This window comes from Pseudophryne corroboree, chromosome 6 (assembly GCF_028390025.1).
Source record: "Pseudophryne corroboree isolate aPseCor3 chromosome 6, aPseCor3.hap2, whole genome shotgun sequence".
NCBI lineage: Eukaryota > Metazoa > Chordata > Amphibia > Anura > Myobatrachidae > Pseudophryne > Pseudophryne corroboree.
The window spans coordinates 783,509,033-783,534,381 of record NC_086449.1 but is presented as its reverse complement, the minus strand read 5'-3'; the positions used below and the strand labels follow the sequence as shown (position 1 = coordinate 783,534,381).

Here is a 25,349-nt window from a genome sequence, read left to right as displayed (position 1 = left end):
CTAACACACAATTGTCACATTACATATACAGTATAGGGGTGGATGCAAAGATGAGCATTCTTTATAGCATATCTTGCATTAATTAATTAATTCTGTGCATGCTCAGAAAATGAGGGCACACAAATGCAAGAATGCAAAGTCAAACCCATTCTGAACGTATCTACAGTTTCAACTGGAGAGACATAACAGAGATGTGACACAGAGATCTTGTATAAGTAAAGTTCAACACGTGTGTCATTACACATTTGTGGTCCATGCAGTGAAGTTTGTTACAGTAATACCTACACAGAGTTGAAAAGATCTTAGGGGATGATATCAGGATCACAGCGTTTGGGTTGCCGGCTGTCAGATTACCGACAGCAGTAACCTGATGCGCAGAATCCCGAGAACTGGAAGGTGAATATGCTAACCCTCCTCTTCTACCCCCCTGACCCCAACCCCCCTTTCCTGCCTGTCCCTAAATGTCCCTCCCCCCCCCCCCCCCACAGCCTAACCCTAACCCTCCCCAGTGGTGCCTAGACCTTACCCCCCCATATCTGCAGCATGACCCAAACCCTCTCCCTGTAGCCTCAACCTAACTCCCCCACCCTCCCCCACAGTGTGACCCTAAGGTGCCTTGGCATACATACATTTGGAATGCCAGTAGTCGGGATTCCAGCGCTGGCATTTTGATCCATGTCAGGATCCTGGTGTCGGCATTGCGACCAGTGTCAGGATTCCATCATGAGTGTTCCGACCGGTGGTATCCCAACTGCCGGTTTGCTGACCGGATCCTGTTCTTAGGACCACTCAGAGACATCTGCCATCCCTAATTGTTTATTCACCTACTGGTACGCCGGAATTTGGCACGAAGTAGTAAAATCTTGGAATCCTGTATTCCAGTTCTCTGCACCAGTTCATGTGGATGCTCTGTGTGGGGATCTGGACAGTAGGTCGATATACATTTGGACAACAGTCATTTTGGTGACCCCATATGGTCGACAGACAGAATGTTGACATGGACAAAAGGTTGGCATATGAAAGGTCGACACTGAAAAAGGTCAACAGGTTCATATGGTCGACATGATAATGGTTAACACGTGTTTTTTGTTTTGTTTTTTCATGTTTCTGGACTTGTTCCTACCTTGACTATCCATGTCATAAATCATAACCTCGTGACAAGTGAGCGAGCCCGCAAGGGCACACGTTTCTACAAATGGTGGTCCCAGATGAAAAATCTATCCACAAAAGTACAAATAAAAGTGGGTCAACTATAATTGTGTCAAACATTGTCACATTGACCTTTTGACCCTGTCGACCTTTTCCAGTGTTGACCTTTTATATGTCGACCTTATGTAGATGTCGATCTTTTGTCCATGTACACCTTGTGTTTGTCAACCATATTCGGCTGACCTAATGACAGGAGTCCTAATGAATGTAGATCGTCTATACCTCACCCCCCTCTGCAGTCCTGTTGATACTCTGTGTATCTAAACCTCGGACTCCCAGTCCTTCCTGAACCTTGCCTTGCCTTGTTATATTGCTTGGTTATTCCCTTGCCTGCACTTTATTGTCCTTTCTCCCTCAGCTCAGACTGCAAGTAGGTATTCCTGCTGCACCATGTTCAGCAGTACCAACACACACAGTGTGTCTCCTGCTGCTGCTGAGACCTAGATCCTACTCTGATTGGTTAACTCTCAGTGTACCATTCTTTGCAGGCAATCATCATGCTGTATATTACTCTACCCAATTATCCTGCAGTCTCCAGTCAATTGTATAAGCCCCTAACACTGTACTTGAGGTTTAAGACCTGTTGGCATCCTAAGTACATGTGTATGCATAATACGCTAAGGGAACAATGGGCGACTGTTGTTGGCAGAAGATCCAACCAGGGGCTCTAGGGGTCTTATACAATTGTGCTGGAGTTCCATAGCAATAGCCACACTTTCATCTCATCTTCTGCCCTGCATGCATAAACTTGTGCCACCTATCATCTGCTTTGTCTCCATAAAAGCTACTAACATATTTGTTAAAGTGGTTAAGTGACTCCTACAGATTACTTATGTGCATTAATTGATTAACAGTTTACATCTTTTTGTTACGTGTATATACTTGTATGTAAGTGAAAAAACTGTATGTACATTTGGGAACCATTGTTATATGTATGTTTGTGATACACCAGCTCCTTATTAAATGTCTGATACATAATAAATGTTTATCCACCTACTAATCTCCATTCTGCATGAGGCACCTTATTCTATATTCATTAATGTATCATTTATAGTTTGGCATGGTCTATTTGGGTTGCAGCTCTCCTACCTCTATCTTGCCTTCTAGTTATTATACTCAGTCAGGTCTATTATTGTATATAAGATTGTGTATTTACATACAGTATTATGCTTTTGCTTATCTTTATCTTTACAATATTTGAATTCTTGTCTGAGTATGAATTTTCCTGCTCAAGTTGTATATTTGTGATATGTCTGCGTGCTTCAATAAAGACACAGGGGTCTGCGTAGTAAGCCTTGGAGAGAGATACAGTGGACAGAGATAAAGGGGTACATTTACTAAGCAGTGATAAGAGCAGAGAAGTGAGCCAGTGGAGAAATTTCCCCATCAACCAATCAGCAACTCTGTATAATATTATAGTATGCAAATTAAAGATGCTACTTCAGTGTTGATTGGTTGCCATGGGCAACTTCTCCACTGGCTCACTTCTCCGCTCTTATCACTGCTTAGTAAATGTACCCCAAAGTACCAACCAACAAACCAGCTCCTAACTGTCATTTTTCAAACACTGGGACAGATGTATTAACCTGGAGAAGGCATAAGGAAGTGATAAACCAGTGATATGTGCAAGGTGATAAAGGCACCAGCCAATCAGATCCTAACTGTTAATTTACATATTGGAGCTTATTGGCTGGTGCCTTTATCACCTTGCACATATCACTGGTTTATCACTTCCGTATGCCTTCTCCAGGTAAATACATCTGCCCCACTGTATTTATCATAGCAGTTAGGAGCTGACTGGCTTTATCTCCACCCACTTTATTTTTCAATAAGGTTTAGTATTTATATCCCACAGTTATTTAAAAAAAAAAGTTTATACAGAAAAATATCATTTAGCATATTAGCAGTGCCTTTATGTGTTGTTTAATTAAATACTCTTACATTATTTTTATTTATTAATTTTTTTACGAAAAAAGAAAATTACTTGTTAGTTGTATGCATTTTTTTCCTATGGAAAAAAGCCACCGATACTACTGAAAGTAACACGTTGATGTAAGATTTATGGTAACTTCCATAGTTAAGACAGTTCTTCAAATATTTTTCTCCTTTCTGAAAAAATGTCCTGGACTTCTTTCTGCTTAAGAACTAGTTATAACAATTAAAATACAAAAAAAGGTGCCCGTACTGTGTACTGTTGAGCATCATCAGACAAAGAGCACTGCTTATAAGGATGCTATTGTAGCGCACAAGCATCTACCACTTGAACTTTAACTTAGCTTCTTCCACTTGAAATTTAAATCAGTGAATAGTTTGTCATGTCAGCCAGGCAGCAGAAGGTTAAAAAAAATAGTGGCTCAAGTGGAAGTTCCAAAGAACCAGAGATTTTATTAATTTAAAAAAGTGTAATTCAATCTAAGAAAAAACCCATCACAACGTTATTTTTAATCTGTGCATTAAGTTCTACCTGATACACTATTTTTTAATCTTAAAATGAAAAACAATAATATACATTACATGGGCAAAACTATGTGGACACCTAAATCAATGGGGGCAAGGTCTAATGACGTGGACACCCGGCCCTGCCCCCGAGGTCCATAACTGCTTCTCCCATTGAGGATTATAAAAATGTAGGCAAGTATGACCTGAACATAACACATATATGTGCTAGTGCAATCTGAAGAATGCCTACAGCCTAATCTATCACAGACTGTCTGCAGACAACTGTCCCTCTGTCAATCCACCTTCCTCCTTTACTTGTCCCAAGAACCCAACACAGCCTGGAGGACTGCACCAATTTACAGTGCAAACGTGTATTGGAAAGGTCTTGTCCTCCATTTAGGATCCGGTCTCTAGGTCAACAGTAACTAGGTCGACACTATCTAGGTTGACCACTATTGGTCGACAGTAACTAGGTCGACAGGGTTTCTAGGTCGACAGGGTCTCTAAGTCGACATGTTCTAGGTCAAAAGGTCGACATGAGTTTTTCACGATTTTTTTCTTTTTTTGAACCTTTTCATACTTAACGATCCACATGGACTACGATTGGAATGGTAATCTGTGCCGAGCGAAGCGAGCATGCGAGGGGACACGGTGCACTAATTGGTGTTCCCGGTCACTCTACGAAGAATATGACACCAAAAAAACATTAAAAACTCATGTCGACCTTTTGACCTGTCGACCTAGACCATGTTGCCAAAAGACCCTGTCGACCTAGAGACCCTGTCGACCTAGTTACTGTCGACCAATAGTGGTCGACCTAGTTACTATCTACCTTCCATACCACACTCCCTGCATTCAGCCTCACACCTAGGTTCACAACTGTTTTTTCAGACCATGAGTCATAAGTACTAAACATTGGAGAGTGATAAAGTGGAGAGAGATTAAGTACCAACCAATCAGCTACTAACTGCCACTTATCAAACAGCCTGTAATGTAGCAAGTAAGGAGCTGATTGGTTGGTTCTCTCTCCAATTTATAACTCTGCAAGGCTTCCACCCATGTGAGGCAGCGGGGCACCCTGAAACCTGCAACCCAGCTGCCACTCATAAAGTGCTTGCTATTTTACCACTGACATGTTTCCAAATTATTTTAACTTTGGGTAAGATGTATCAGACTTTTTAAAGAAGACAATTGGAGTAGTTTCCCACAGTAACCAAGCGGCTTCCGGTTATCATTTTAAGGATTGTACTTGATAAATGATAGCCTAAGTCAGTGGTTCTCAAACTGCATGCCTAGTCACCATGGGGTTCCTCAGGACACTTGCAGGGGTGCCTTGGATTGGTGGTCCAGGACCAATTCAAATTATTTATGGTCAATGTAAAAGGTGAAACCAGTGCTGGTGGCTTCCAATCATAAAATATGTGGACAAACAGAAGCAAATCTTGTCCCACACCTCACAATTGAACCTAAGGATGACATATAAACACAATTTACTTAATGTAATAGTTACAGTATTTCTAAAATTCTCAATAAGAAACTTTTGGCCTAAGGGTCTTGTGAAAAAGATTCTGATACTCTAGGGTGCCGTGATTCCAAAAAGTTTGAGAACCACTGTAATAAGCTAATTGGTTGGTACAGTATGTGCAACTTCTCCACTTGTCCTCTTTAGAATATTTGATACATTACCATCTATCTAAAAATGAACACAGGACAACAAACAAATGCACTCATGCAACTCATTATTTAGTTTGTTCTGGCTAATATGAAAATTGTCACAGTTCTAATATTTGCAATTTATGGTGTGATCATGTTTCTTTAGTTCATTCTTTTTGTCCACTTTGTTCTACAGTACTGTTCAAAAAGAAGATGAAGATTATGAAGATGCGCCATCTAATAAGACATGGCTATTGACAAGAAAATTCCATGATAATGATGTGACCTCTATTTTAAATGGACTTCTCAAGGGGTATGACAACAAGCTCAGGCCTGATATTGGAGGTTTGTGGTGCATATATTTAAATTTACACTAGTTTTGGATTTAGATAGAGAATTTGTAAGGCAATCATGTAAATAGTAATGTGAAAAAAGTACAAGGCACTTTGACCCTCATTCCGAGTTGATCGCACGTAGCAACTTTTTGCTGCCCGTGCGATCAACCAGACTCCGCCTATGGGGGAGTGTATTTTAGCATAGCAGGGCTGCGATCGCTTGTGCAGCCCTGCTATGCTAAAAAAGTTTCCTGCAAAACAAGACCAGGGTCAGACTTACTTAGCCTGTGCGACGGATCTAGCGATGAAGGTCCTGGGATTGACGTCAGATATCTGCCCCCCAAACGCCTGAACACGTCTGCGTTTGGATCTCCACGCCCGGAAAACGGTGAGCATCCACCCCAGAATGCCTCCCCGCCTGTCAATCTTATTGCGATCGCGCTAGCGATCACTTTCTTCTCTCTTCTGGTCATTGCCCGGCGACGGCTGTTGCTGGGCAACGACGTGCGTGCGCATTGCGGGCACTGTGCATGCGCAGTTCTGGCCCGTTTGCACTGCAACGAAGAACTGCGTGCGAACGGGTCGGAATGAACCCCATTATCTGTTCATAAAGAGAGCACACTGGTACAGTACTTGCATTATAACATTGCGAACCTCATATATTAAGTTTCGGCACACTGTCTAGATCTGTGTTTTGTTTTCATGTTCTGCAATTTTTCAGTATGGTATTTTTTCTCCAAACTTCCCTTCTGTACAAGTAAGGTCATTTTCTAAAAGCTACTACTGCAGAGTACTTATGTATATACATGGATATATTTGTAGCGATATTAGCTTTTTACAGTATATTCTTTCATTGTTCCTAATGGACGTACTCATACTATCTGTGCGTCAGTTTCATTTGATTCACTCTTTACTTTGATAATTTGATCCGCACCTCTGGCTAACACAGCAAACTACTTAGTTGATAGTGACCTTGCTTATACAGATGTGTCCTCATATATCATTGCTCCAGTCGTGCCAAACAGCTGCTCTCAGCGCGCAAGGTCCCGTGAGACTCTGCTCTCGCCGGGGGGTCCTTTTTGCATCTTTCTTGCTGCCTTTACTGCTGAAAATGCATCTTAGTCGCAACGCGATGTGGTTAGGACGCACTAGGAGACTGCGGATTAATTTGATATGCAACACTTCAATATCTGTCCATGATCTGTATATGAAGTAGAGATGTACGCTGAGCCCCTATGTTTTGGATCTGAATTAACTTAGTGTATTGGTTTTCATTTTGCCAAAACTGCCCTCATGTGTTTTGGTTTGGGATCTGTATTTATTTATTTTTGTCCCTACAGTGTTATTAACCTCAATAACATAAATTCCCAATAATTTCCAGTCAATTTTGACAACCTCACAGCTCACCAACATACGCTAAAGGCTGACTGGCTAAACTAACAGAGCAGCGGTACAAACACACGGCAGTTATTTCTATTCAAAAATGTTTCACAAATTTGTAATTTATTAGAACTCTAACGATCAAAGCAACTCGCAAGTACTTTCAATAGAAAACAATCCAACACAGAAATTTACTAAGAATTGTTTGTGGAATATCATTGCTCAAAACAGTTGTACAAGTTAACAAACAGCAAAGAAAAACCTTAAACCATGTATAAGCCTATAAGGTAGCAACAGCCTACTTTGGACCTAGGCCCTCATTCCGAGTTGTTCGCTCGTTATTTTTCTTCGCATCGGTGCGATTAGTCGCAAACTGCGCATGCGCAACGTTCGCAGTGCGCCTGCGCCAAGTAAATTTGCTAAAAAGTTTGGTATTTTACTCACGGCTTAACGGAGAAATTTCTTCGTTCTGGTGATCGGAGTGTGATTGACAGGAAGTGGGTGTTTCTGGGCGGAAACTGGACGTTTTATGGGTGTGTGCGAAAAAACGCTACCGTTTCAGGGAGTGTCTGAAGAAACGGGGGAGTGTCTGGGCGAACGCTGGGTGTGTTTGTGACGTCAAACCAGGAACGAAACTGACTGAACTGATCGCAATGGCTGAGTAAGTCTCGAGCTACTCAGAAACTGCTAAGAAATTTCTATTCGCAATTCTGCTAATCTTTCGTTCGCAATTCTGCAAAGCTAAGATACACTCCCAGAGGGCGGCGGCTTAGCGTGTGCAATGCTGCTAAAAGCAGCTAGCGAGCGAACAACTCGGAATGAGGGCCCTAGTTCAGACCTGATCACAGAAGCAACATTTTTCTCTAATGGCTAAAACTATGTGCAGTGCAGGTGTGACAGATATAACATTTGCAGTGAGAGTTAGATTTGGGTGGGTTATATTGTTTCTGTGCAGGGTAAATACTGTCGGCTTTATTTTTACACTGCAATTTAGATTTTAGTTTGAACACACCCCACCCAAATCTAACTCTCTCTGCACATGTTATATCTGCCCCACCTGCACTGCACATGGTTTTGCCCATTAGAGAAAAATGTGCATACAGTAGCCATAGAAATTGGTCGCAATAGCCATGTTAATTTTTGCGGCAAAAATCTTGCTGCCTTTTGAATATACGCCTTCTAGATCTATTTCTGGGTCTGATTTCCAATAGAGATGAGCGGGTTCGGTTTCTCTGAAACCGAACCCGCACGAACTTCATGTTTTTTTCACGGGTCCGAGCAGACTCGGATCCTCCCGCCTTGCTCGGTTAACCCGAGCGCGCCCGAACGTCATCATGACGCTGTCGGATTCTCGCGAGACTCGGATTCTATATAAGGAGCCGCGCGTCGCCGCCATTTTCACACGTGCATTGAGATTGATAGGGAGAGGACGTGGCTGGCGTCCTCTCCATTAGAAATTAGATTAGAAGAGAGAGAGAGATTGTGCAGAGTCAGACAGAGTTTACCACAGTGACCAGTGCAGTTGTTGTTAGTTAACTTTTATTTATTTTAATATAATATATCCGTTCTCTGCTATATCCGTTCTCTGCCTGAAAAAAAACGATACACAGCAGCAGCCAGTCACACAGTGTGACTCAGTCTGTGTGCACTCAGCTCAGCCCAGTGTGCTGCACATCAATGTATAAAAGGCAAAGCTTATAATAATTGTGGGGGAGACTGGGGAGCACTGCAGGTTGTTATAGCAGGAGCCCCCAGGAGTACATAATATTATATTAATTTAAAATTAAACAGTGCACACTTTTGCTGCAGGAGTGCCACTGCCAGTGTGACTAGTGGTGACCAGTGCCTGACCACCAGTATAGTAGTATATTGTTGTATGTATTGTATACTATCTCTTTATCAACCAGTCTATATTAGCAGCAGACACAGTACAGTGCGGTAGTTCACGGCTGTGGCTACCTCTGTGTCGGCAGTCGGAACTCGGCAGGCAGTCCGTCCATCCATAATTGTATTACAATATATACCACCTAACCGTGGTATTTTTTTTTCTTTCTTTATACCGTCGTCATAGTGTCATACTAGTTGTTACGAGTATACTACTATCTCTTTATCAACCAGTGTACAGTGCGGTAGTTCACGGCTGTGGCTACCTCTGTGTCGGCAGTCGGCAGGCAGTCCGTCCATCCATAATTGTATTATTATTATAATATATACCACCTAACCGTGGTTTTTTTTTCATTCTTTATACCGTCATAGTGTCATACTAGTTGTTACGAGTATACTACTATCTCTTTATCAACCAGTGTACAGTGCGGTAGTTCACGGCTGTGGCTACCTCTGTGTCGGCAGTCGGCAGGCAGTCCGTCCATCCATAATTGTATTATTATTATAATATATACCACCTAACCGTGGTTTTTTTTTCATTCTTTATACCGTCGTCATAGTGTCATACTAGTTGTTACGAGTATACTACTATCTCTTTATCAACCAGTGTACAGTGCGGTAGTTCACGGCTGTGGCTACCTCTGTGTCGGCAGTCGGCAGGCAGTCCGTCCATCCATAATTGTATTATTATTATAATATATACCACCTAACCGTGGTTTTTTTTTCATTCTTTATACCGTCGTCATAGTGTCATACTAGTTGTTACGAGTATACTACTATCTCTTTATCAACCAGTGTACAGTGCGGTAGTTCACGGCTGTGGCTACCTCTGTGTCGGCAGTCGGCAGGCAGTCCGTCCATCCATAATTGTATTATTATTATAATATATACCACCTAACTGTGGTATTTTTTTTTTCTTTCTTTATACCGTCGTCATAGTGTCATACTAGTTGTTACGAGTATACTACTATCTCTTTATCAACCAGTGTACAGTGCGGTAGTTCACGGCTGTGGCTACCTCTGTGTCGGCAGTCGGCAGGCAGTCCGTCCATCCATAATTGTAATATTATTATAATATATACCACCTAACCGTGGTTTTTTTTTCATTCTTTATACCGTCGTCATAGTGTCATACTAGTTGTTACGAGTATACTACTATCTCTTTATCAACCAGTGTACAGTGCGGTAGTTCACGGCTGTGGCTACCTCTGTGTCGGCAGTCGGCAGGCAGTCCGTCCATCCATAATTGTATTATTATTATAATATATACCACCTAACCGTGGTTTTTTTATACCACCTAACCGTGGCAGTCCGTCCATAATTGTATACTAGTATCCAATCCATCCATCTCCATTGTTTACCTGAGGTGCCTTTTAGTTCTGCCTATAAAATATGGAGAACAAAAAAGTTGAGGTTCCAAAATTAGGGAAAGATCAAGATCCACTTCCACCTCGTGCTGAAGCTGCTGCCACTAGTCATGGCCGAGACGATGAAATGCCAGCAACGTCGTCTGCCAAGGCCGATGCCCAATGTCATAGTACAGAGCATGTCAAATCCAAAACACCAAATATCAGAAAAAAAAGGACTCCAAAACCTAAAATAAAATTGTCGGAGGAGAAGCGTAAACTTGCCAATATGCCATTTACCACACGGAGTGGCAAGGAACGGCTGAGGCCCTGGCCTATGTTCATGGCTAGTGGTTCAGCTTCACATGAGGATGGAAGCACTCAGCCTCTCGCTAGAAAACTGAAAAGACTCAAGCTGGCAAAAGCACCGCAAAGAACTGTGCGTTCTTTGAAATCCCAAATCCACAAGGAGAGTCCAATTGTGTCGTTTGCGATGCCTGACCTTCCCAACACTGGACGTGAAGAGCATGCGCCTTCCACTATTTGCATGCCCCCTGCAAGTGCTGGAAGGAGCACCCGCAGTCCAGTTCCTGATAGTCAGATTGAAGATGTCAGTGTTGAAGTACACCAGGATGAGGAGGATATGGGTGTTGCTGGCGCTGGGGAGGAAATTGACCAGGAGGATTCTGATGGTGAGGTGGTTTGTTTAAGTCAGGCACCCGGGGAGACACCTGTTGTCCGTGGGAGGAATATGGCCGTTGACATGCCAGGTGAAAATACCAAAAAAATCAGCTCTTCGGTGTGGAGGTATTTCACCAGAAATGCGGACAACAGGTGTCAAGCCGTGTGTTCCCTTTGTCAAGCTGTAATAAGTAGGGGTAAGGACGTTAACCACCTCGGAACATCCTCCCTTATACGTCACCTGCAGCGCATTCATAATAAGTCAGTGACAAGTTCAAAAACTTTGGGTGACAGCGGAAGCAGTCCACTGACCAGTAAATCCCTTCCTCTTGTAACCAAGCTCACGCAAACCACCCCACCAACTCCCTCAGTGTCAATTTCCTCCTTCCCCAGGAATGCCAATAGTCCTGCAGGCCATGTCACTGGCAAGTCTGACGAGTCCTCTCCTGCCTGGGATTCCTCCGATGCATCCTTGCGTGTAACGCCTACTGCTGCTGGCGCTGCTGTTGTTGCCGCTGGGAGTCGATGGTCATCCCAGAGGGGAAGTCGTAAGCCCACTTGTACTACTTCCAGTAAGCAATTGACTGTTCAACAGTCCTTTGCGAGGAAGATGAAATATCACAGCAGTCATCCTACTGCAAAGCGGATAACTGAGTCCTTGACAACTATGTTGGTGTTAGACGTGCGTCCGGTATCCGCCGTTAGTTCACAGGGAACTAGACAATTTATTGAGGCAGTGTGCCCCCGTTACCAAATACCATCTAGGTTCCACTTCTCTAGGCAGGCGATACCGAGAATGTACACGGACGTCAGAAAAAGACTCACCAGTGTCCTAAAAAATGCAGTTGTACCCAATGTCCACTTAACCACGGACATGTGGACAAGTGGAGCAGGGCAGGGTCAGGACTATATGACTGTGACAGCCCACTGGGTAGATGTATGGACTCCCGCCGCAAGAACAGCAGCGGCGGCACCAGTAGCAGCATCTCGCAAACGCCAACTCTTTCCTAGGCAGGCTACGCTTTGTATCACCGCTTTCCAGAATACGCACACAGCTGAAAACCTCTTACGGCAACTGAGGAAGATCATCGCGGAATGGCTTACCCCAATTGGACTCTCCTGTGGATTTGTGGCATCGGACAACGCCAGCAATATTGTGTGTGCATTAAATATGGGCAAATTCCAGCACGTCCCATGTTTTGCACATACCTTGAATTTGGTGGTGCAGAATTTTTTAAAAAACGACAGGGGCGTGCAAGAGATGCTGTCGGTGGCCAGAAAAATTGCGGGACACTTTCGGCGTACAGGCACCACGTACAGAAGACTGGAGCACCACCAAAAACTACTGAACCTGCCCTGCCATCATCTGAAGCAAGAAGTGGTAACGAGGTGGAATTCAACCCTCTATATGCTTCAGAGGTTGGAGGAGCAGCAAAAGGCCATTCAAGCCTATACAATTGAGCACGATATAGGAGATGGAATGCACCTGTCTCAAGTGCAGTGGAGAATGATTTCAACGTTGTGCAAGGTTCTGATGCCCTTTGAACTTGCCACACGTGAAGTCAGTTCAGACACTGCCAGCCTGAGTCAGGTCATTCCCCTCATCAGGCTTTTGCAGAAGAAGCTGGAGGCATTGAAGAAGGAGCTAACACGGAGCGATTCCGCTAGGCATGTGGGACTTGTGGATGCAGCCCTTAATTCGCTTAACAAGGATTCACGGGTGGTCAATCTGTTGAAATCAGAGCACTACATTTTGGCCACCGTGCTCGATCCTAGATTTAAAGCCTACCTTGGATCTCTCTTTCCGGCAGACACAGGTCTGCTGGGGTTGAAAGACCTGCTGGTGACAAAATTGTCAAGTCAAGCGGAACGCGACCTGTCAACATCTCCTCCTTCACATTCTCCCGCAACTGGGGGTGCGAGGAAAAGGCTCAGAATTCCGAGCCCACCCGCTGGCGGTGATGCAGGGCAGTCTGGAGCGACTGCTGATGCTGACATCTGGTCCGGACTGAAGGACCTGACAACGATTACGGACATGTCGTCTACTGTCACTGCATATGATTCTCTCAACATTGATAGAATGGTGGAGGATTATATGAGTGACCGCATCCAAGTAGGCACGTCACACAGTCCGTACTTATACTGGCAGGAAAAAGAGGCAATTTGGAGGCCCTTGCACAAACTGGCTTTATTCTACCTAAGTTGCCCTCCCACAAGTGTGTACTCCGAAAGAGTGTTTAGTGCCGCCGCTCACCTTGTCAGCAATCGGCGTACGAGGTTACATCCAGAAAATGTGGAGAAGATGATGTTCATTAAAATGAATTATAATCAATTCCTCCGCGGAGACATTGACCAGCAGCAATTGCCTCCACAAAGTACACAGGGAGCTGAGATGGTGGATTCCAGTGGGGACGAATTGATAATCTGTGAGGAGGGGGATGTACACGGTGATATATCGGAGGGTGAAGATGAGGTGGACATCTTGCCTCTGTAGAGCCAGTTTGTGCAAGGAGAGATTAATTGCTTCTTTTTTGGGGGGGGTCCAAACCAACCCGTCATATCAGTCACAGTCGTGTGGCAGACCCTGTCACTGAAATGATGGGTTGGTTAAAGTGTGCATGTCCTGTTTTGTTTATACAACATAAGGGTGGGTGGGAGGGCCCAAGGATAATTCCATCTTGCACCTCTTTTTTCTTTTCTTTTTCTTTGCATCATGTGCTGATTGGGGAGGGTTTTTTGGAAGGGACATCCTGCGTGACACTGCAGTGCCACTCCTAGATGGGCCCGGTGTTTGTGTCGGCCACTAGGGTCGCTAATCTTACTCACACAGCTACCTCATTGCGCCTCTTTTTTTCTTTGCGTCATGTGCTGTTTGGGGAGGGTTTTTTGGAAGGGACATCCTGCGTGACACTGCAGTGCCACTCCTAGATGTGCCCGGTGTTTGTGTCGGCCACTAGGGTCGCTAATCTTACTCACACAGTCAGCTACCTCATTGCGCCTCTTTTTTTCTTTGCGTCATGTGCTGTTTGGGGAGGGTTTTTTGGAAGGGCCATCCTGCGTGACACTGCAGTGCCACTCCTAGATGGGCCCGGTGTTTGTGTCGGCCACTAGGGTCGCTAATCTTACTCACACAGCTACCTCATTGCGCCTCTTTTTTTCTTTGCGTCATGTGCTGTTTGGGGAGGGTTTTTTGGAAGGGACATCCTGCATGACACTGCAGTGCCACTCCTAGATGGGCCCGGTGTTTGTGTCGGCCACTAGGGTCGCTTATCTTTCTCACACAGCTACCTCATTGCGCCTCTTTTTTTCTTTGCGTCATGTGCTGTTTGGGGAGGGTTTTTTGGAAGGGACATCCTGCGTGACACTGCAGTGCCACTCCTAGATGGGCCCGGTGTTTGTGTCGGCCACTAGGGTCGCTTATCTTTCTCACACAGTCAGCTACCTCATTGCGCCTCTTTTTTTCTTTGCGTCATGTGCTGTTTGGGGAGGGTTTTTTGGAAGGGACATCCTGCGTGACACTGCAGTGCCACTCCTAGATGGGCCCGGTGTTTGTGTCGGCCACTAGGGTCGCTTATCTTTCTCACACAGTCAGCTACCTCATTGCGCCTCTTTTTTTCTTTGCGTCATGTGCTGTTTGGGGAGGGTTTTTTGGAAGGGACATCCTGCGTGACACTGCAGTGCCACTCCTAGATGGGCCCGGTGTTTGTGTCGGCCACTAGGGTCGCTTATCTTTCTCACACAGTCAGCTACCTCATTGCGCCTCTTTTTTTCTTTGCGTCATGTGCTGTTTGGGGAGGGTTTTTTGGAAGGGACATCCTGCGTGACACTGCAGTGCCACTCCTAGATGGGCCCGGTGTTTGTGTCGGCCACTAGGGTCGCTAATCTTACTCACACAGCTACCTCATTGCGCCTCTTTTTTTCTTTGCGTCATGTGCTGTTTGGGGAGGGTTTTTTGGAAGGGACATCCTGCGTGACACTGCAGTGCCACTCCTAGATGGGCCCGGTGTTTGTGTCGGCCACTAGGGTCGCTTATCTTACTCACACAGCGACCTCGGTGCAAATTTTAGGACTAAAAATAATATTGTGAGGTGTGATGTGTTCAGAATAGGCTGAAAATGAGTGTAAATTATGTTTTTTGAGGTTAATAATACTTTGGGATCAAAATTACCCCCAAATTCTATGATTTAAGCTGTTTTTTAGGGTTTTTTGAAAAAAACACCCGAATCCAAAACACACCCGAATCCGACAAAAAAAATTCGGTGAGGTTTTGCCAAAACGCGGTCGAACCCAAAACACGGCCGCGGAACCGAACCCAAAACCAAAACACAAAACCCGAAAAATTTCCGGCGCTCATCTCTAATTTCCAACCAAGTTAATCAGAAGAATGACATCCTAGTTTGGTCTCAATATTCAACTACAGAAATTACAAATTAGAAATAATAGCAGATAATTTCATTTTCAATATTATATGAAAACAAGTGTAAAAATAATATTTTTATAACATGTATTTGCTGCCTACATTGTGTATTTTTATTTTTTACATCATGTACTCTTTTCATTATTAACAGTAAAACCTACAGTAATTCATACGGATATGTATGTTAACAGCATTGGACCAGTAAATGCTATCAATATGGTGAGTAAAGTATTTAATTCACATGTTATTTGGTGCTATAGAATATTACCATTTAATAATTTTAATATACTGTATTATTTCTTAAATTTTTGGTCACAATTAAAAATTTTGGAGGGCGGGGGGCGGGAGTTCAATTAGCCGCAGACATTTATTGTGGCTAATTGATCCCCAGGGGGCCCAGACGCCACCAAGATCTGGGATTTTTTTTCATCTGCCTGGTGGCAGGCAAAAAAACCCTCAGAAAAATTACCTACTGTAAATGACTGGAGAAATACATGGATCCAGGAACTTATTCCAGGTTGTTTTTGCATGATGATTGGGATTTTTTTCCGGGTGAAAAAAAAACGTGCTGCAATTGAATTGCCCCCCAAAAATAAATTTTTCAGACACAATTGAATTCCTCTTTTAATGTTTGTTCTCTTGAAAACAACAGGCTGCCTTTAAATATGATTAGCTTTCATTATACACTGCACTAAGTGTAATCATATTTTGTCTTAAAATTCCTGGTTCCACAATATTTTCAAAAAGGTTACCTCTGGTGCTTGCCAACATTGACAGTAGTAAAGGAGACAATATCATACTAGTGAAAAATAAATATACAGTATGTGTGTGTGTGTGTGTGTGTGTGTGTGTGTGTGTGAAAGCACTCACTCACTTATTCACTCGCTCACTGACTGACTGACTCATCACTAATTCTCTTACTTCCCAATATGTTAGGAAGTTGAAATCTAACATAGGTATTCTGCAGGTGGGAAATAGCAGAACTACATAATTAGAATTTTAATAAACCTCCCCTAAGGGGACGAAAAGGGGGTTGACATAATGACATCATCACCAATGGATGGTTTGCTTTGCGTGAACGATAACGTCCAGACAATTGGATCAAAATTTGGATTGCACCTCCAGTGTGTAGAATTTAATAAACTACAAAAATGGTCCTGTCATTTTATCCCGTCTCTGCAACGGGAGCTCCTCGGGGAATGCCAAGAACCATGGATTAATATTTACTTACATTAAGATGTCTCAAATTTACATCGCTATACATTTACCATATTTTTAACACTCATACATATTTACAACCGTGAAAATAAGAAACTCTCACGCGAAGAATGGGTAGAACAACTAGTGTATATACAGTATATATATCTATATATATATATATATGTGTATATATATATATATATATACAGTATATATTCAGTGCTGGAAGTGGAAATTTAAAAGTGGGGTATGGAAATTTGAATAGAACAGTCAGGGGTTAGGAGCCACCTCAGGCCCCAAGTAGCTTTCAGGGAACGAATTGCTGGGAATACGCACTTATACCCCTTTTACACCGGCAGCATATAATACAGGTTATTGCAAATGAACGCGCATAACCCGTGTTGCTGCTCGGTGTAAACGGGCAGAGTTGGAATCAGTGTCGGACTGGGGCATGAAGGGCCCACCGGGGGAATGTAGTGATAGTGGCCCATACTTAAAGGTGTGGCCAGCCTATAAAGGGGATGTGGCCAGCCTCCACTGAGGCTTGAAATACACAATAGTCTAGTACAGTGTAATGCAACATATCTACCATGTATAATACAAGTGTACAGTCTGGAACCTGATCCCTAGAGGAAGGAGTGGGCACTCAGGCAGTGGGGCCTACCGGTGGTTTCTCTGGTACCCCTGTGGGCCAGTCCGACCTTGAATGTCTCTACTAGCACAACTGCATGTATCATTATACTGTAGGATATGCTCCCCTGGGCCCTGCATAGTATTTTTGACATGATTTGTAGCTGGATTGATTTACCGCTTTAATATTGTTTTCAACATACTTTTACATTCTGTATTACCCACAGCCTCTGATATTCTAAACTGTAGCTTAATCAGACTCATTTGCTAAATTCACCTTTGTGCTACTGTATCTTTATTTTGTCTCTATTAAGTGGGATTGTGTCTTCTAAAATAACAGTTAGACAGTATGGATTATGGAACATAACTTACAGAATAATATAGATGGCGATCTCAGCCGGTCTACAGGTACCGGGGCACGCAGTGAATTGGCAGTGCTCCATCTACGCTGTGTGACAACAGCAATTGGGTCAGGGTCAGACTCACGAGAGTCAGTCGTCTGCAACATGCAGAATCAGTGTTCACCGGTTGGTCTCATCTCACAGTCCAGTAGCAGCAGCGGGTGCAGCGCAGGCTGAGTGGTACCAGGCAGAAGCTATTCCCTATTGCAGGTGTTAGCAAGGCTCCTAGTGTTAGGCACACCAGTACTAACAGGAGTATACCGGTGTATGAACAGAGAGGGAAGCGAAGCAAACGAACTCACAGACAGTATAATATAACATACACAGGAGGTGATGGAATAACTAATAAACACAAAGTGAACGGAGATGCCCAAAGGCTCAGGAATTGGGTGTCTCCCTAGTGTCAGGAATGCTCAGATGGAATAGAGCGGACAATGAAGCGATGTGTAGTGATTTAACATGTGGAGCACCTGAAATGATGTTGCTAAGAGCAACAGAAAAAACCCCAAAGGGTTACCAACGGGTGTGGGAATAAACTCCTTGGTCAGAGATAGAAATATAGACACAAGGAGAGTATCCACAATCCTAACCCCCACTTGCAGGGCACAGGTTCAGCTTACTGCCACTAAACTGACACCTGGACGCCCTGCACAGTGAGGGAGGATTAAGCAAGCAGGTCTGAGAGTACAGCCGCAAACCTGCTGGGTTCACAGAATAGCAAAAGAACCCCAGCAGGTCAAACAACTGACTCCAGTCTTACTGCTAGGTCCGGATTGGCAGAATGAAGTACCGAATCCCAAGGCCTATTCGCAGTAAGCAACAAGTAAATACAAAGTCACACAGTACTAGCTAACTCTCTGGAACTGACTAACAAACAAAGATTCAGCAGCATTTGCCTAGCCTGAGAGGATGGTTTATATAGCAGGTGCTGTCCACGCCCCACTCAGACCTCACAGACTGTGAGCACAAAACCAGCGCCGGATTCCCTGCCGTGCACAGAGCCTGTAACCACTACACAGTAAAAACCCGGACCGGAGTATCAGCTGCGCTCAGGTTACTTCGCTAACACTTGCCTCCCGGTTGCCATGGCGACGTGGCAGCACAGAGCAGGAGATCCTAACAGTACCCCCCCTCTGACGAGGGGTCAAAGAACACCTACCACCGGGTTTATCGGGGAACTGCGAGAAGAAAGAGCGTATCAGTCTGGGGGCATGAAGATCACAACTGCGCACCCACGACCGCTCCTCCGGGCCATACCCCTTCCAGTGCACCAAAAATGACAGCCGACCCCGAACCATCTTGGAGTCAAGAACCCTTTCAACCACAAATTCCCTCTGACCCCGTATCAGAAGAGGAGAAGGTCTTCCACTGGAAGAAGGATTACTAACCGCCAGTTTTAAAAGGGAACAATGAAATGTTTTATTGATACCCAATGAACGGGGCAGATCTAACTGAAATGCCACCGGATTGATAACCCTGGTGATCTTATAAGGGCCGATGAACCAGGGGCCAAACTTATGAGATGGTTGTCTCAACTTCAAATTCTTGGTGGACAACCAGACGAAGTCTCCTAATTTGAAGCTGCAGGGTCTTCTCCGCTTATCAAAAACCCTTTTGGTCACTAATGACACAGACACAAGGGCTTTCTTCACTTTCCTCCAAATACCCCTAAGGACCGAAACAACAGAGGAACCACCAGACGTGGAATCCAGGGGGTCAAAAGAATTGGCCTTAGGATGATGCCCATACACACAAAGGAAGGGAGAGATCCCTGTAGCAGAGTGAGCCGCGTTGTTATAGGCAAACTCCGCCATGGACAGATGAGCAACCCAGTCAGTATGACACTTGGAGGCATAACACCTGAGGAACTGCTCCAAGGACTGGTTCACCCTCTCAGTCTGCCCATTAGACTGTGGATGGTAGCCTGACGACAAGCTCACAGAAATCTGGAGATCAGAACAAAATGCCCTCCAGAATTTGGCCACAAACTGGGATCCACGGTCAGAGACCACATCAAATGGCAACCCGTGGAGGCGCACAACATGCTGCATAAATAACTCAGACAGGCGTCTGGCCGATGGCAACCCAACCAGTGGAACGAAATGCGCCATCTTCGAAAACCTGTCAACGACAACCCAAATGGCTGTCATCCCCGAGGATTTGGGCAAGTCCACCACAAAATCCATGGAAATGTGGGTCCATGGCTTAGACGGAATAAAGAGTGGATGTAATGGGCCGACAGGAACCCCTCTAGGAGTTTTATTTCGGGCACAAACGTCATATGCCCGAACCCACTGATCCACATCCCTAGCCACTGAGGGCCACCACACCGCCCTAGACAGCAACTCCCGAGTTCTGGCAATACCCGGATGCCCTGCCGACCTCTTGGCATGGAATTCCAGGAACACTCGCTGTCTTAACCTCGGAGGCACAAACAAGAGACCTACCGGAAGGTCTGGAAGAGCCTGCTCCTGTGCTCTAAGGACTAATGATAAGAGGTCCTGGGTAATGCCCACTTTAATACATGATGGGGACACAATGGGCAATGGCTCCTCTGTGGTCTCTTGAACTGGAGCAAAACTCTGCGAGAGCGCATCAGCCTTGATGTTTTTTGACCCAGGGCGATATGTTATCAAAAAATTAAAGCGAGCAAAAAACAAAGCCCATCGTGCCTGCCTGGCATTGAGCCGCTTCGCTGACTCTAAATATGCCAGATTCTTGTGGTCGGTGAGAATTGAGACCACAAACTTAGCCCCCTCAAGCCAGTGTCTCCACTCCCCGAGTGCATCCTTTATAGCCAACAATTCCCGGTTACCCACATCATAATTCATCTCGGCAGACGAAAATTTACGGGAAAAGTAAGCACAGGGATGAAGGCGATTATCAGACACCCCCATATGAGAGAGCACTGCCCCAATACCTATCTCAGAGGCATCCACTTCTAGCACAAAAGGACACTCTGGATCTGGGTGTCGCAGCACCTTGGCCGAGACAAATGCCCCTTTGAGACGGGCAAAGGCAGCTTTGGCCTCACAAGACCAGTGAGCAACATCCGCCCCTTTCTTAGTGAGTGCCACCAAGGGGGCCACTATAGACGAAAATCCAGCGATAAACCGTCTATAAAAATTCGCAAAGCCCAGAAAACGCTTAAGCGCCTTCAAACTAATGGGCTGCACCCAATCCAGGACTGCCTGTACCTTAGAACCCTCCATTTGGAAACCTTCTGAGGAGATAATATACCCTAGAAATGCGATTTGCTGGACTTCAAACTCGCACTTCTCCAGCTTCGCCCCAAGCTGGTGGTCTCTGAGTTTCTGGAGGACATGCTTCCGATGTTCCTCCAGGGAATGAGAGAAGATTAGGATGTCATCTAGATAAACAACTAAGAATCTATCCAAATATTCCCTGAGCACATCGTTCATGAATTCCTGGAAGACTGCCGGGGCATTAGAGAGCCCAAAAGGCATCACCAAATATTCATAATGCCCTGAGTGGGTATTAAAGGCAGTCTTCCATTCATCCCCCTCTCTTATTCGGATTAGATTGTAAGCACCGCGTAGGTCAATCTTAGAAAAAATGGTGGCAGTACGAAGCTGGTCAAACAAAACCGAAATGAGAGGCAGTGGGTACAAGTTTTTAATCGTGATACGGTTCAATTCCCTGAAGTCGATGCAGGGTCGCAACGAACCGTCCTTTTTACCCACGAAAAAGAACCCTGACCCAACTGGGGACTGTGAGGGTCTGATAAATCCCTTAGCCAAGTTCTCCTGAATGTACTCTGCCATAGCCTGAGTCTCAGGACGTGACAGGGAGTACAACCTGCTCTTGGGAAGCTTAGCATCCGGCAACAAATCAATGGCACAGTCATAGGGGCGATGGGGAGGTAGTACCTCCGCAACTTTTTTGGAGAACACATCTGCAAAACCTGCATAACATCCTGGCAATCCTGGCAAACTTAGCTGCGAGAGCCTGACTGGAAGGCTCAAGCAACTCCTGAAACAATCACTACCCCAACTAAGAATCTCCCCAGAGACCCAGTCAAATTGAGGGTTATGGGCCCTTAACCAGGGTAACCCCAAAACCAATGGGGCAAAAGAACAGACAGTCACATAAAAAGACAATTTTTCAGAGTGTGTGGCTCCAATAAACAAAGGAATTTGGCTGGTGCAGGAGGTAATTTTACCCTGGAAAAATGGTTCCCCGTTTAACCCACAGATCTCAATCTCTGATGCCAAAGGTACTGAGGGAACCTAGAGTGTTCCAGGGCGAATTGCCGGTCCATGAAAACCCCATCGGCCCCACTGTCAACAAAGGCCTCAGTCTTGACAGTTTGACCGAGGATCTCCAAAGTCACCGGAATGAGAAAAGTCTTTTTAGGAAATTCTGACTTCTGGCCTGACAGGATATTTCCCATCACCCTCAGGCCCTGAAGTTTTCCGTTTTTTCTGGGCATGATACTACAACATGACCTTTATTCCCACAGTACAAACACAAACCCTGCTGTCTCCTCCGCGTCTTCTCACGCGAGGAGAGGCGGGTAGCCCCAATCTGCATAGGCTCCTCGGAATATTCCTCAGAGTCTGAGGTTCCCTTGGGAAAAAAGGAAACTGCGGTCTCCCTTTCAAGCCTACGCTCTCTCAGCCGTCTATCCACCCGGATGGATAACTGCATGAGCTGATCTAAGCTATCAGGCGAGGGATATTGTACCAGTTGGTCCTTTATCTGGTCAGAAAGGCCCCTTCGGTACTGGTTTCTCAGGGCTGGGTCATTCCACTGGGTATCATGAGCCAACCTCCGAAACTCCGTACTATAAACCTCAGCTGGCCGTCGCCCTTGCTTAAGAACCGTAATCTGAGCCTCAGCTGAAGCCATCTTGTCAGGGTCATCATACAAAATGCCCAGTGCCGTAAAAAAAACATCAACACTTTTAAGCGACGGACAGTCAGGCTGTAACCCATATGCCCAGACCTGTGGGTCTCCTTGTAGCAAGGAAATCACCATGCCCACCCGCTGAATCTCCGACCCAGAAGACTGGGGCCTAAGCCTGAAATATAGCTTACAGCTCTCCTTGAAACAAAAGAACTGCGAGCGATCTCCAGAAAAACGATCTGGGAGATTTACTTTCGGCTCCTTAACCCCTGAACTTGCCGCTGCTGCTGCGGGAGCTCCGCTAGCGGCCTGCGGGGTGTTCATTTTAATGGACATCTCATTAAATTGTCGAGTCAGGACCTGCACCTGATCGACCACCTGTTGCAAAGCATTTTGAGGGGTATGCTCCATATTCCCACAAAATTTCAACAGGAGTAGGGCTGCTGAATATGTTACACACACCAGTGCTAACAGGAGTATACCGGTGTATGAACAGAGAGGGAAGCGAAGCAAACGAACTCACAGACAGTATAACATAACATACACAGGAGGTGATGGAATAACTAATAAACACAAAGTGAACGGAGAAGCCCAAAGGCTCAGGAATTGGGTGTCTCCCTAGTGTCAGGAATGCTCAGATGGAATAGAGCGGACAATGAAGCGATGTGTAGTGATTTAACATGTGGAGCACCTGAAATGATGTTGCTAAGAGCAACAGAAAAAACCCCAAAGGGTTACCAACGGGTGTGGGAATAAACTCCTTGGTCAGAGATAGAAATATAGACACAAGGAGAGTATCCACAATCCTAACCCCCACTTGCAGGGCACAGGTTCAGCTTACTGCCACTAAACTGACACCTGGACGCCCTGCACAGTGAGGGAGGATTAAGCAAGCAGGTCTGAGAGTACAGCCGCAAACCTGCTGGGTTCACAGAATAGCAAAAGAACCCCAGCAGGTCAAACAACTGACTCCAGTCTTACTGCTAGGTCCGGATTGGCAGAATGAAGTACCGAATCCCAAGGCCTATTCGCAGTAAGCAACAAGTAAATACAAAGTCACACAGTACTAGCTAACTCTCTGGAACTGACTAACAAACAAAGATTCAGCAGCATTTGCCTAGCCTGAGAGGATGGTTTATATAGCAGGTGCTGTCCACGCCCCACTCAGACCTCACAGACTGTGAGCACAAAACCAGCGCCGGATTCCCTGCCGTGCACAGAGCCTGTAACCACTACACAGTAAAAACCCGGACCGGAGTATCAGCTGCGCTCAGGTTACTTCGCTAACACTTGCCTCCCGGTTGCCATGGCGACGTGGCAGCACAGAGCAGGAGATCCTAACACCTAGCTAGAACAGACCCAAATGACTCTGCATCAGCAGCAGCAGTGTCGTACTGGGGCATGAAGGGCCCACCGGAAAAATACAGTGGTAGGGGCCCATGTTTAGAGGCAAATCATTAATGTATGGTCTGGGACCCTTGATAAATATATAAAGTTAATACTGCTAGTGAATACATGATAATGTACCAGATTAATAACAGCAATGTACTGTAGTGAATACACCATATTCCTGTGCAGTATAATGTAACCTATGTATAGTGTATAACTCAAGTGCTCAATCTGGAACCTGATCCTTAGAGGAGGGGGTGGGCCCCCAGGCAGTGGGGCCCACCGGTGGTTTCCCCTGTACCCCTGTGGGCCAGTCCAAGCCTGGTTGGAATAATCTGGGTCGAGTGACCCGGTATTCCAACTCGGGCAGTTTGCGGGGTTGAACACGTGTTCAACCCGGCAAACTGTGCAGTGTAAACGGGAGCCGGATCGCACGACCCGGCTTCCCGTTTACACTCTATGTGCGGGGGCGCTGGGCGACGCTTGGAGATCATGTGATCTCCAAGCGCCGCCCCCGTCGCGTCACCGGCAATGTCACCAACCCGGCAATATGCCGGGCTGGTGACTCCGGTGTAAATGGGGGCTGAAGCCAGTCGCAGCCGGGTAGCTCCCGTGTCAGGGCTCCCGGCTGCGACCCGCTTCAGTTGGTCTAAAAGCGGTATTACTAAGCCACTTACCGCTTAGATTTTTAGTATACTGTTAAATCCACTTATATCAGGTCAATACAATCCTAGGCTAATTCATAAATGTTTATGCTTAGTACACTCTTGACATCTATTAGACATCTCTATTACAATGCTAACCATTTGCATGTTATTACTGAAGGGTAAAATCCTTTGCAATTTAGCATTCAACAGTTAACATGGCCTACCAAACAAATAATTCTGTTGTGAATATTTGAGAGCATAAGGACACAACTTATTTACTTAAGATTTAATAAAGAAATAGTAAAATATTGACAAAAATAATGTTACAGTAAAAATAAGGATCAACATACAGAATATACTTATGTTCTGCTGCTTGAAATGGCAAGAAAATAGGTACAGTCTTCTGATCAGAATTATTTTTATGGTCTGACCCTGAAAAACTGTTGAAAGACCATTCAAAAACTTGGTAATGCTTGAGTGCTGTCATGCTCAGAAATCTGTGAGTAACCTGGGTGACAGTATGAAATAAATGACTCCCACTCCCAAATTCTCTTAAAAACTGATTATATAGTATATTAAATATCTCTAGATAGAAGTCCCAAAGAAAATAAAAACTTGGAGACATAGACCATCAATATACATTAACACACATATGAGACATCGCTTTGACATAACCCTTATTTTAGATGATCCTTCATTTCACAGTTTCCTCCATGATAAATACTTGTATTTGGTGCATAATGTAGAGACCACGTCACTGACTATAAATATACGTGTGGATAATCACAAAACTGATCAGAACTGTGATTTTTTTTTCCCTTTATAAACCTCTAGTTTTCCTATGACTAATGCTAAAGCATGTGTTCTAC

At 44.9% G+C, this 25,349-nt stretch overlaps 1 protein-coding gene across 2 annotated transcripts in view; it reads left to right on the top strand.

The window, feature by feature from the left end:
- GABRG2 (gamma-aminobutyric acid type A receptor subunit gamma2) overlaps positions 1-25,349 on the top strand; it is a 234,322-nt gene that overhangs the window by 113,952 nt on the left and 95,021 nt on the right. For both annotated transcript variants that reach the window (XM_063928752.1, XM_063928753.1), the window contains exons 2-3: positions 5,498-5,646; positions 15,496-15,563. In XM_063928752.1, coding sequence (XP_063784822.1) covers positions 5,498-5,646; positions 15,496-15,563 — 217 coding nt within the window. The remainder of the gene's footprint in view (positions 1-5,497; positions 5,647-15,495; positions 15,564-25,349) is intronic.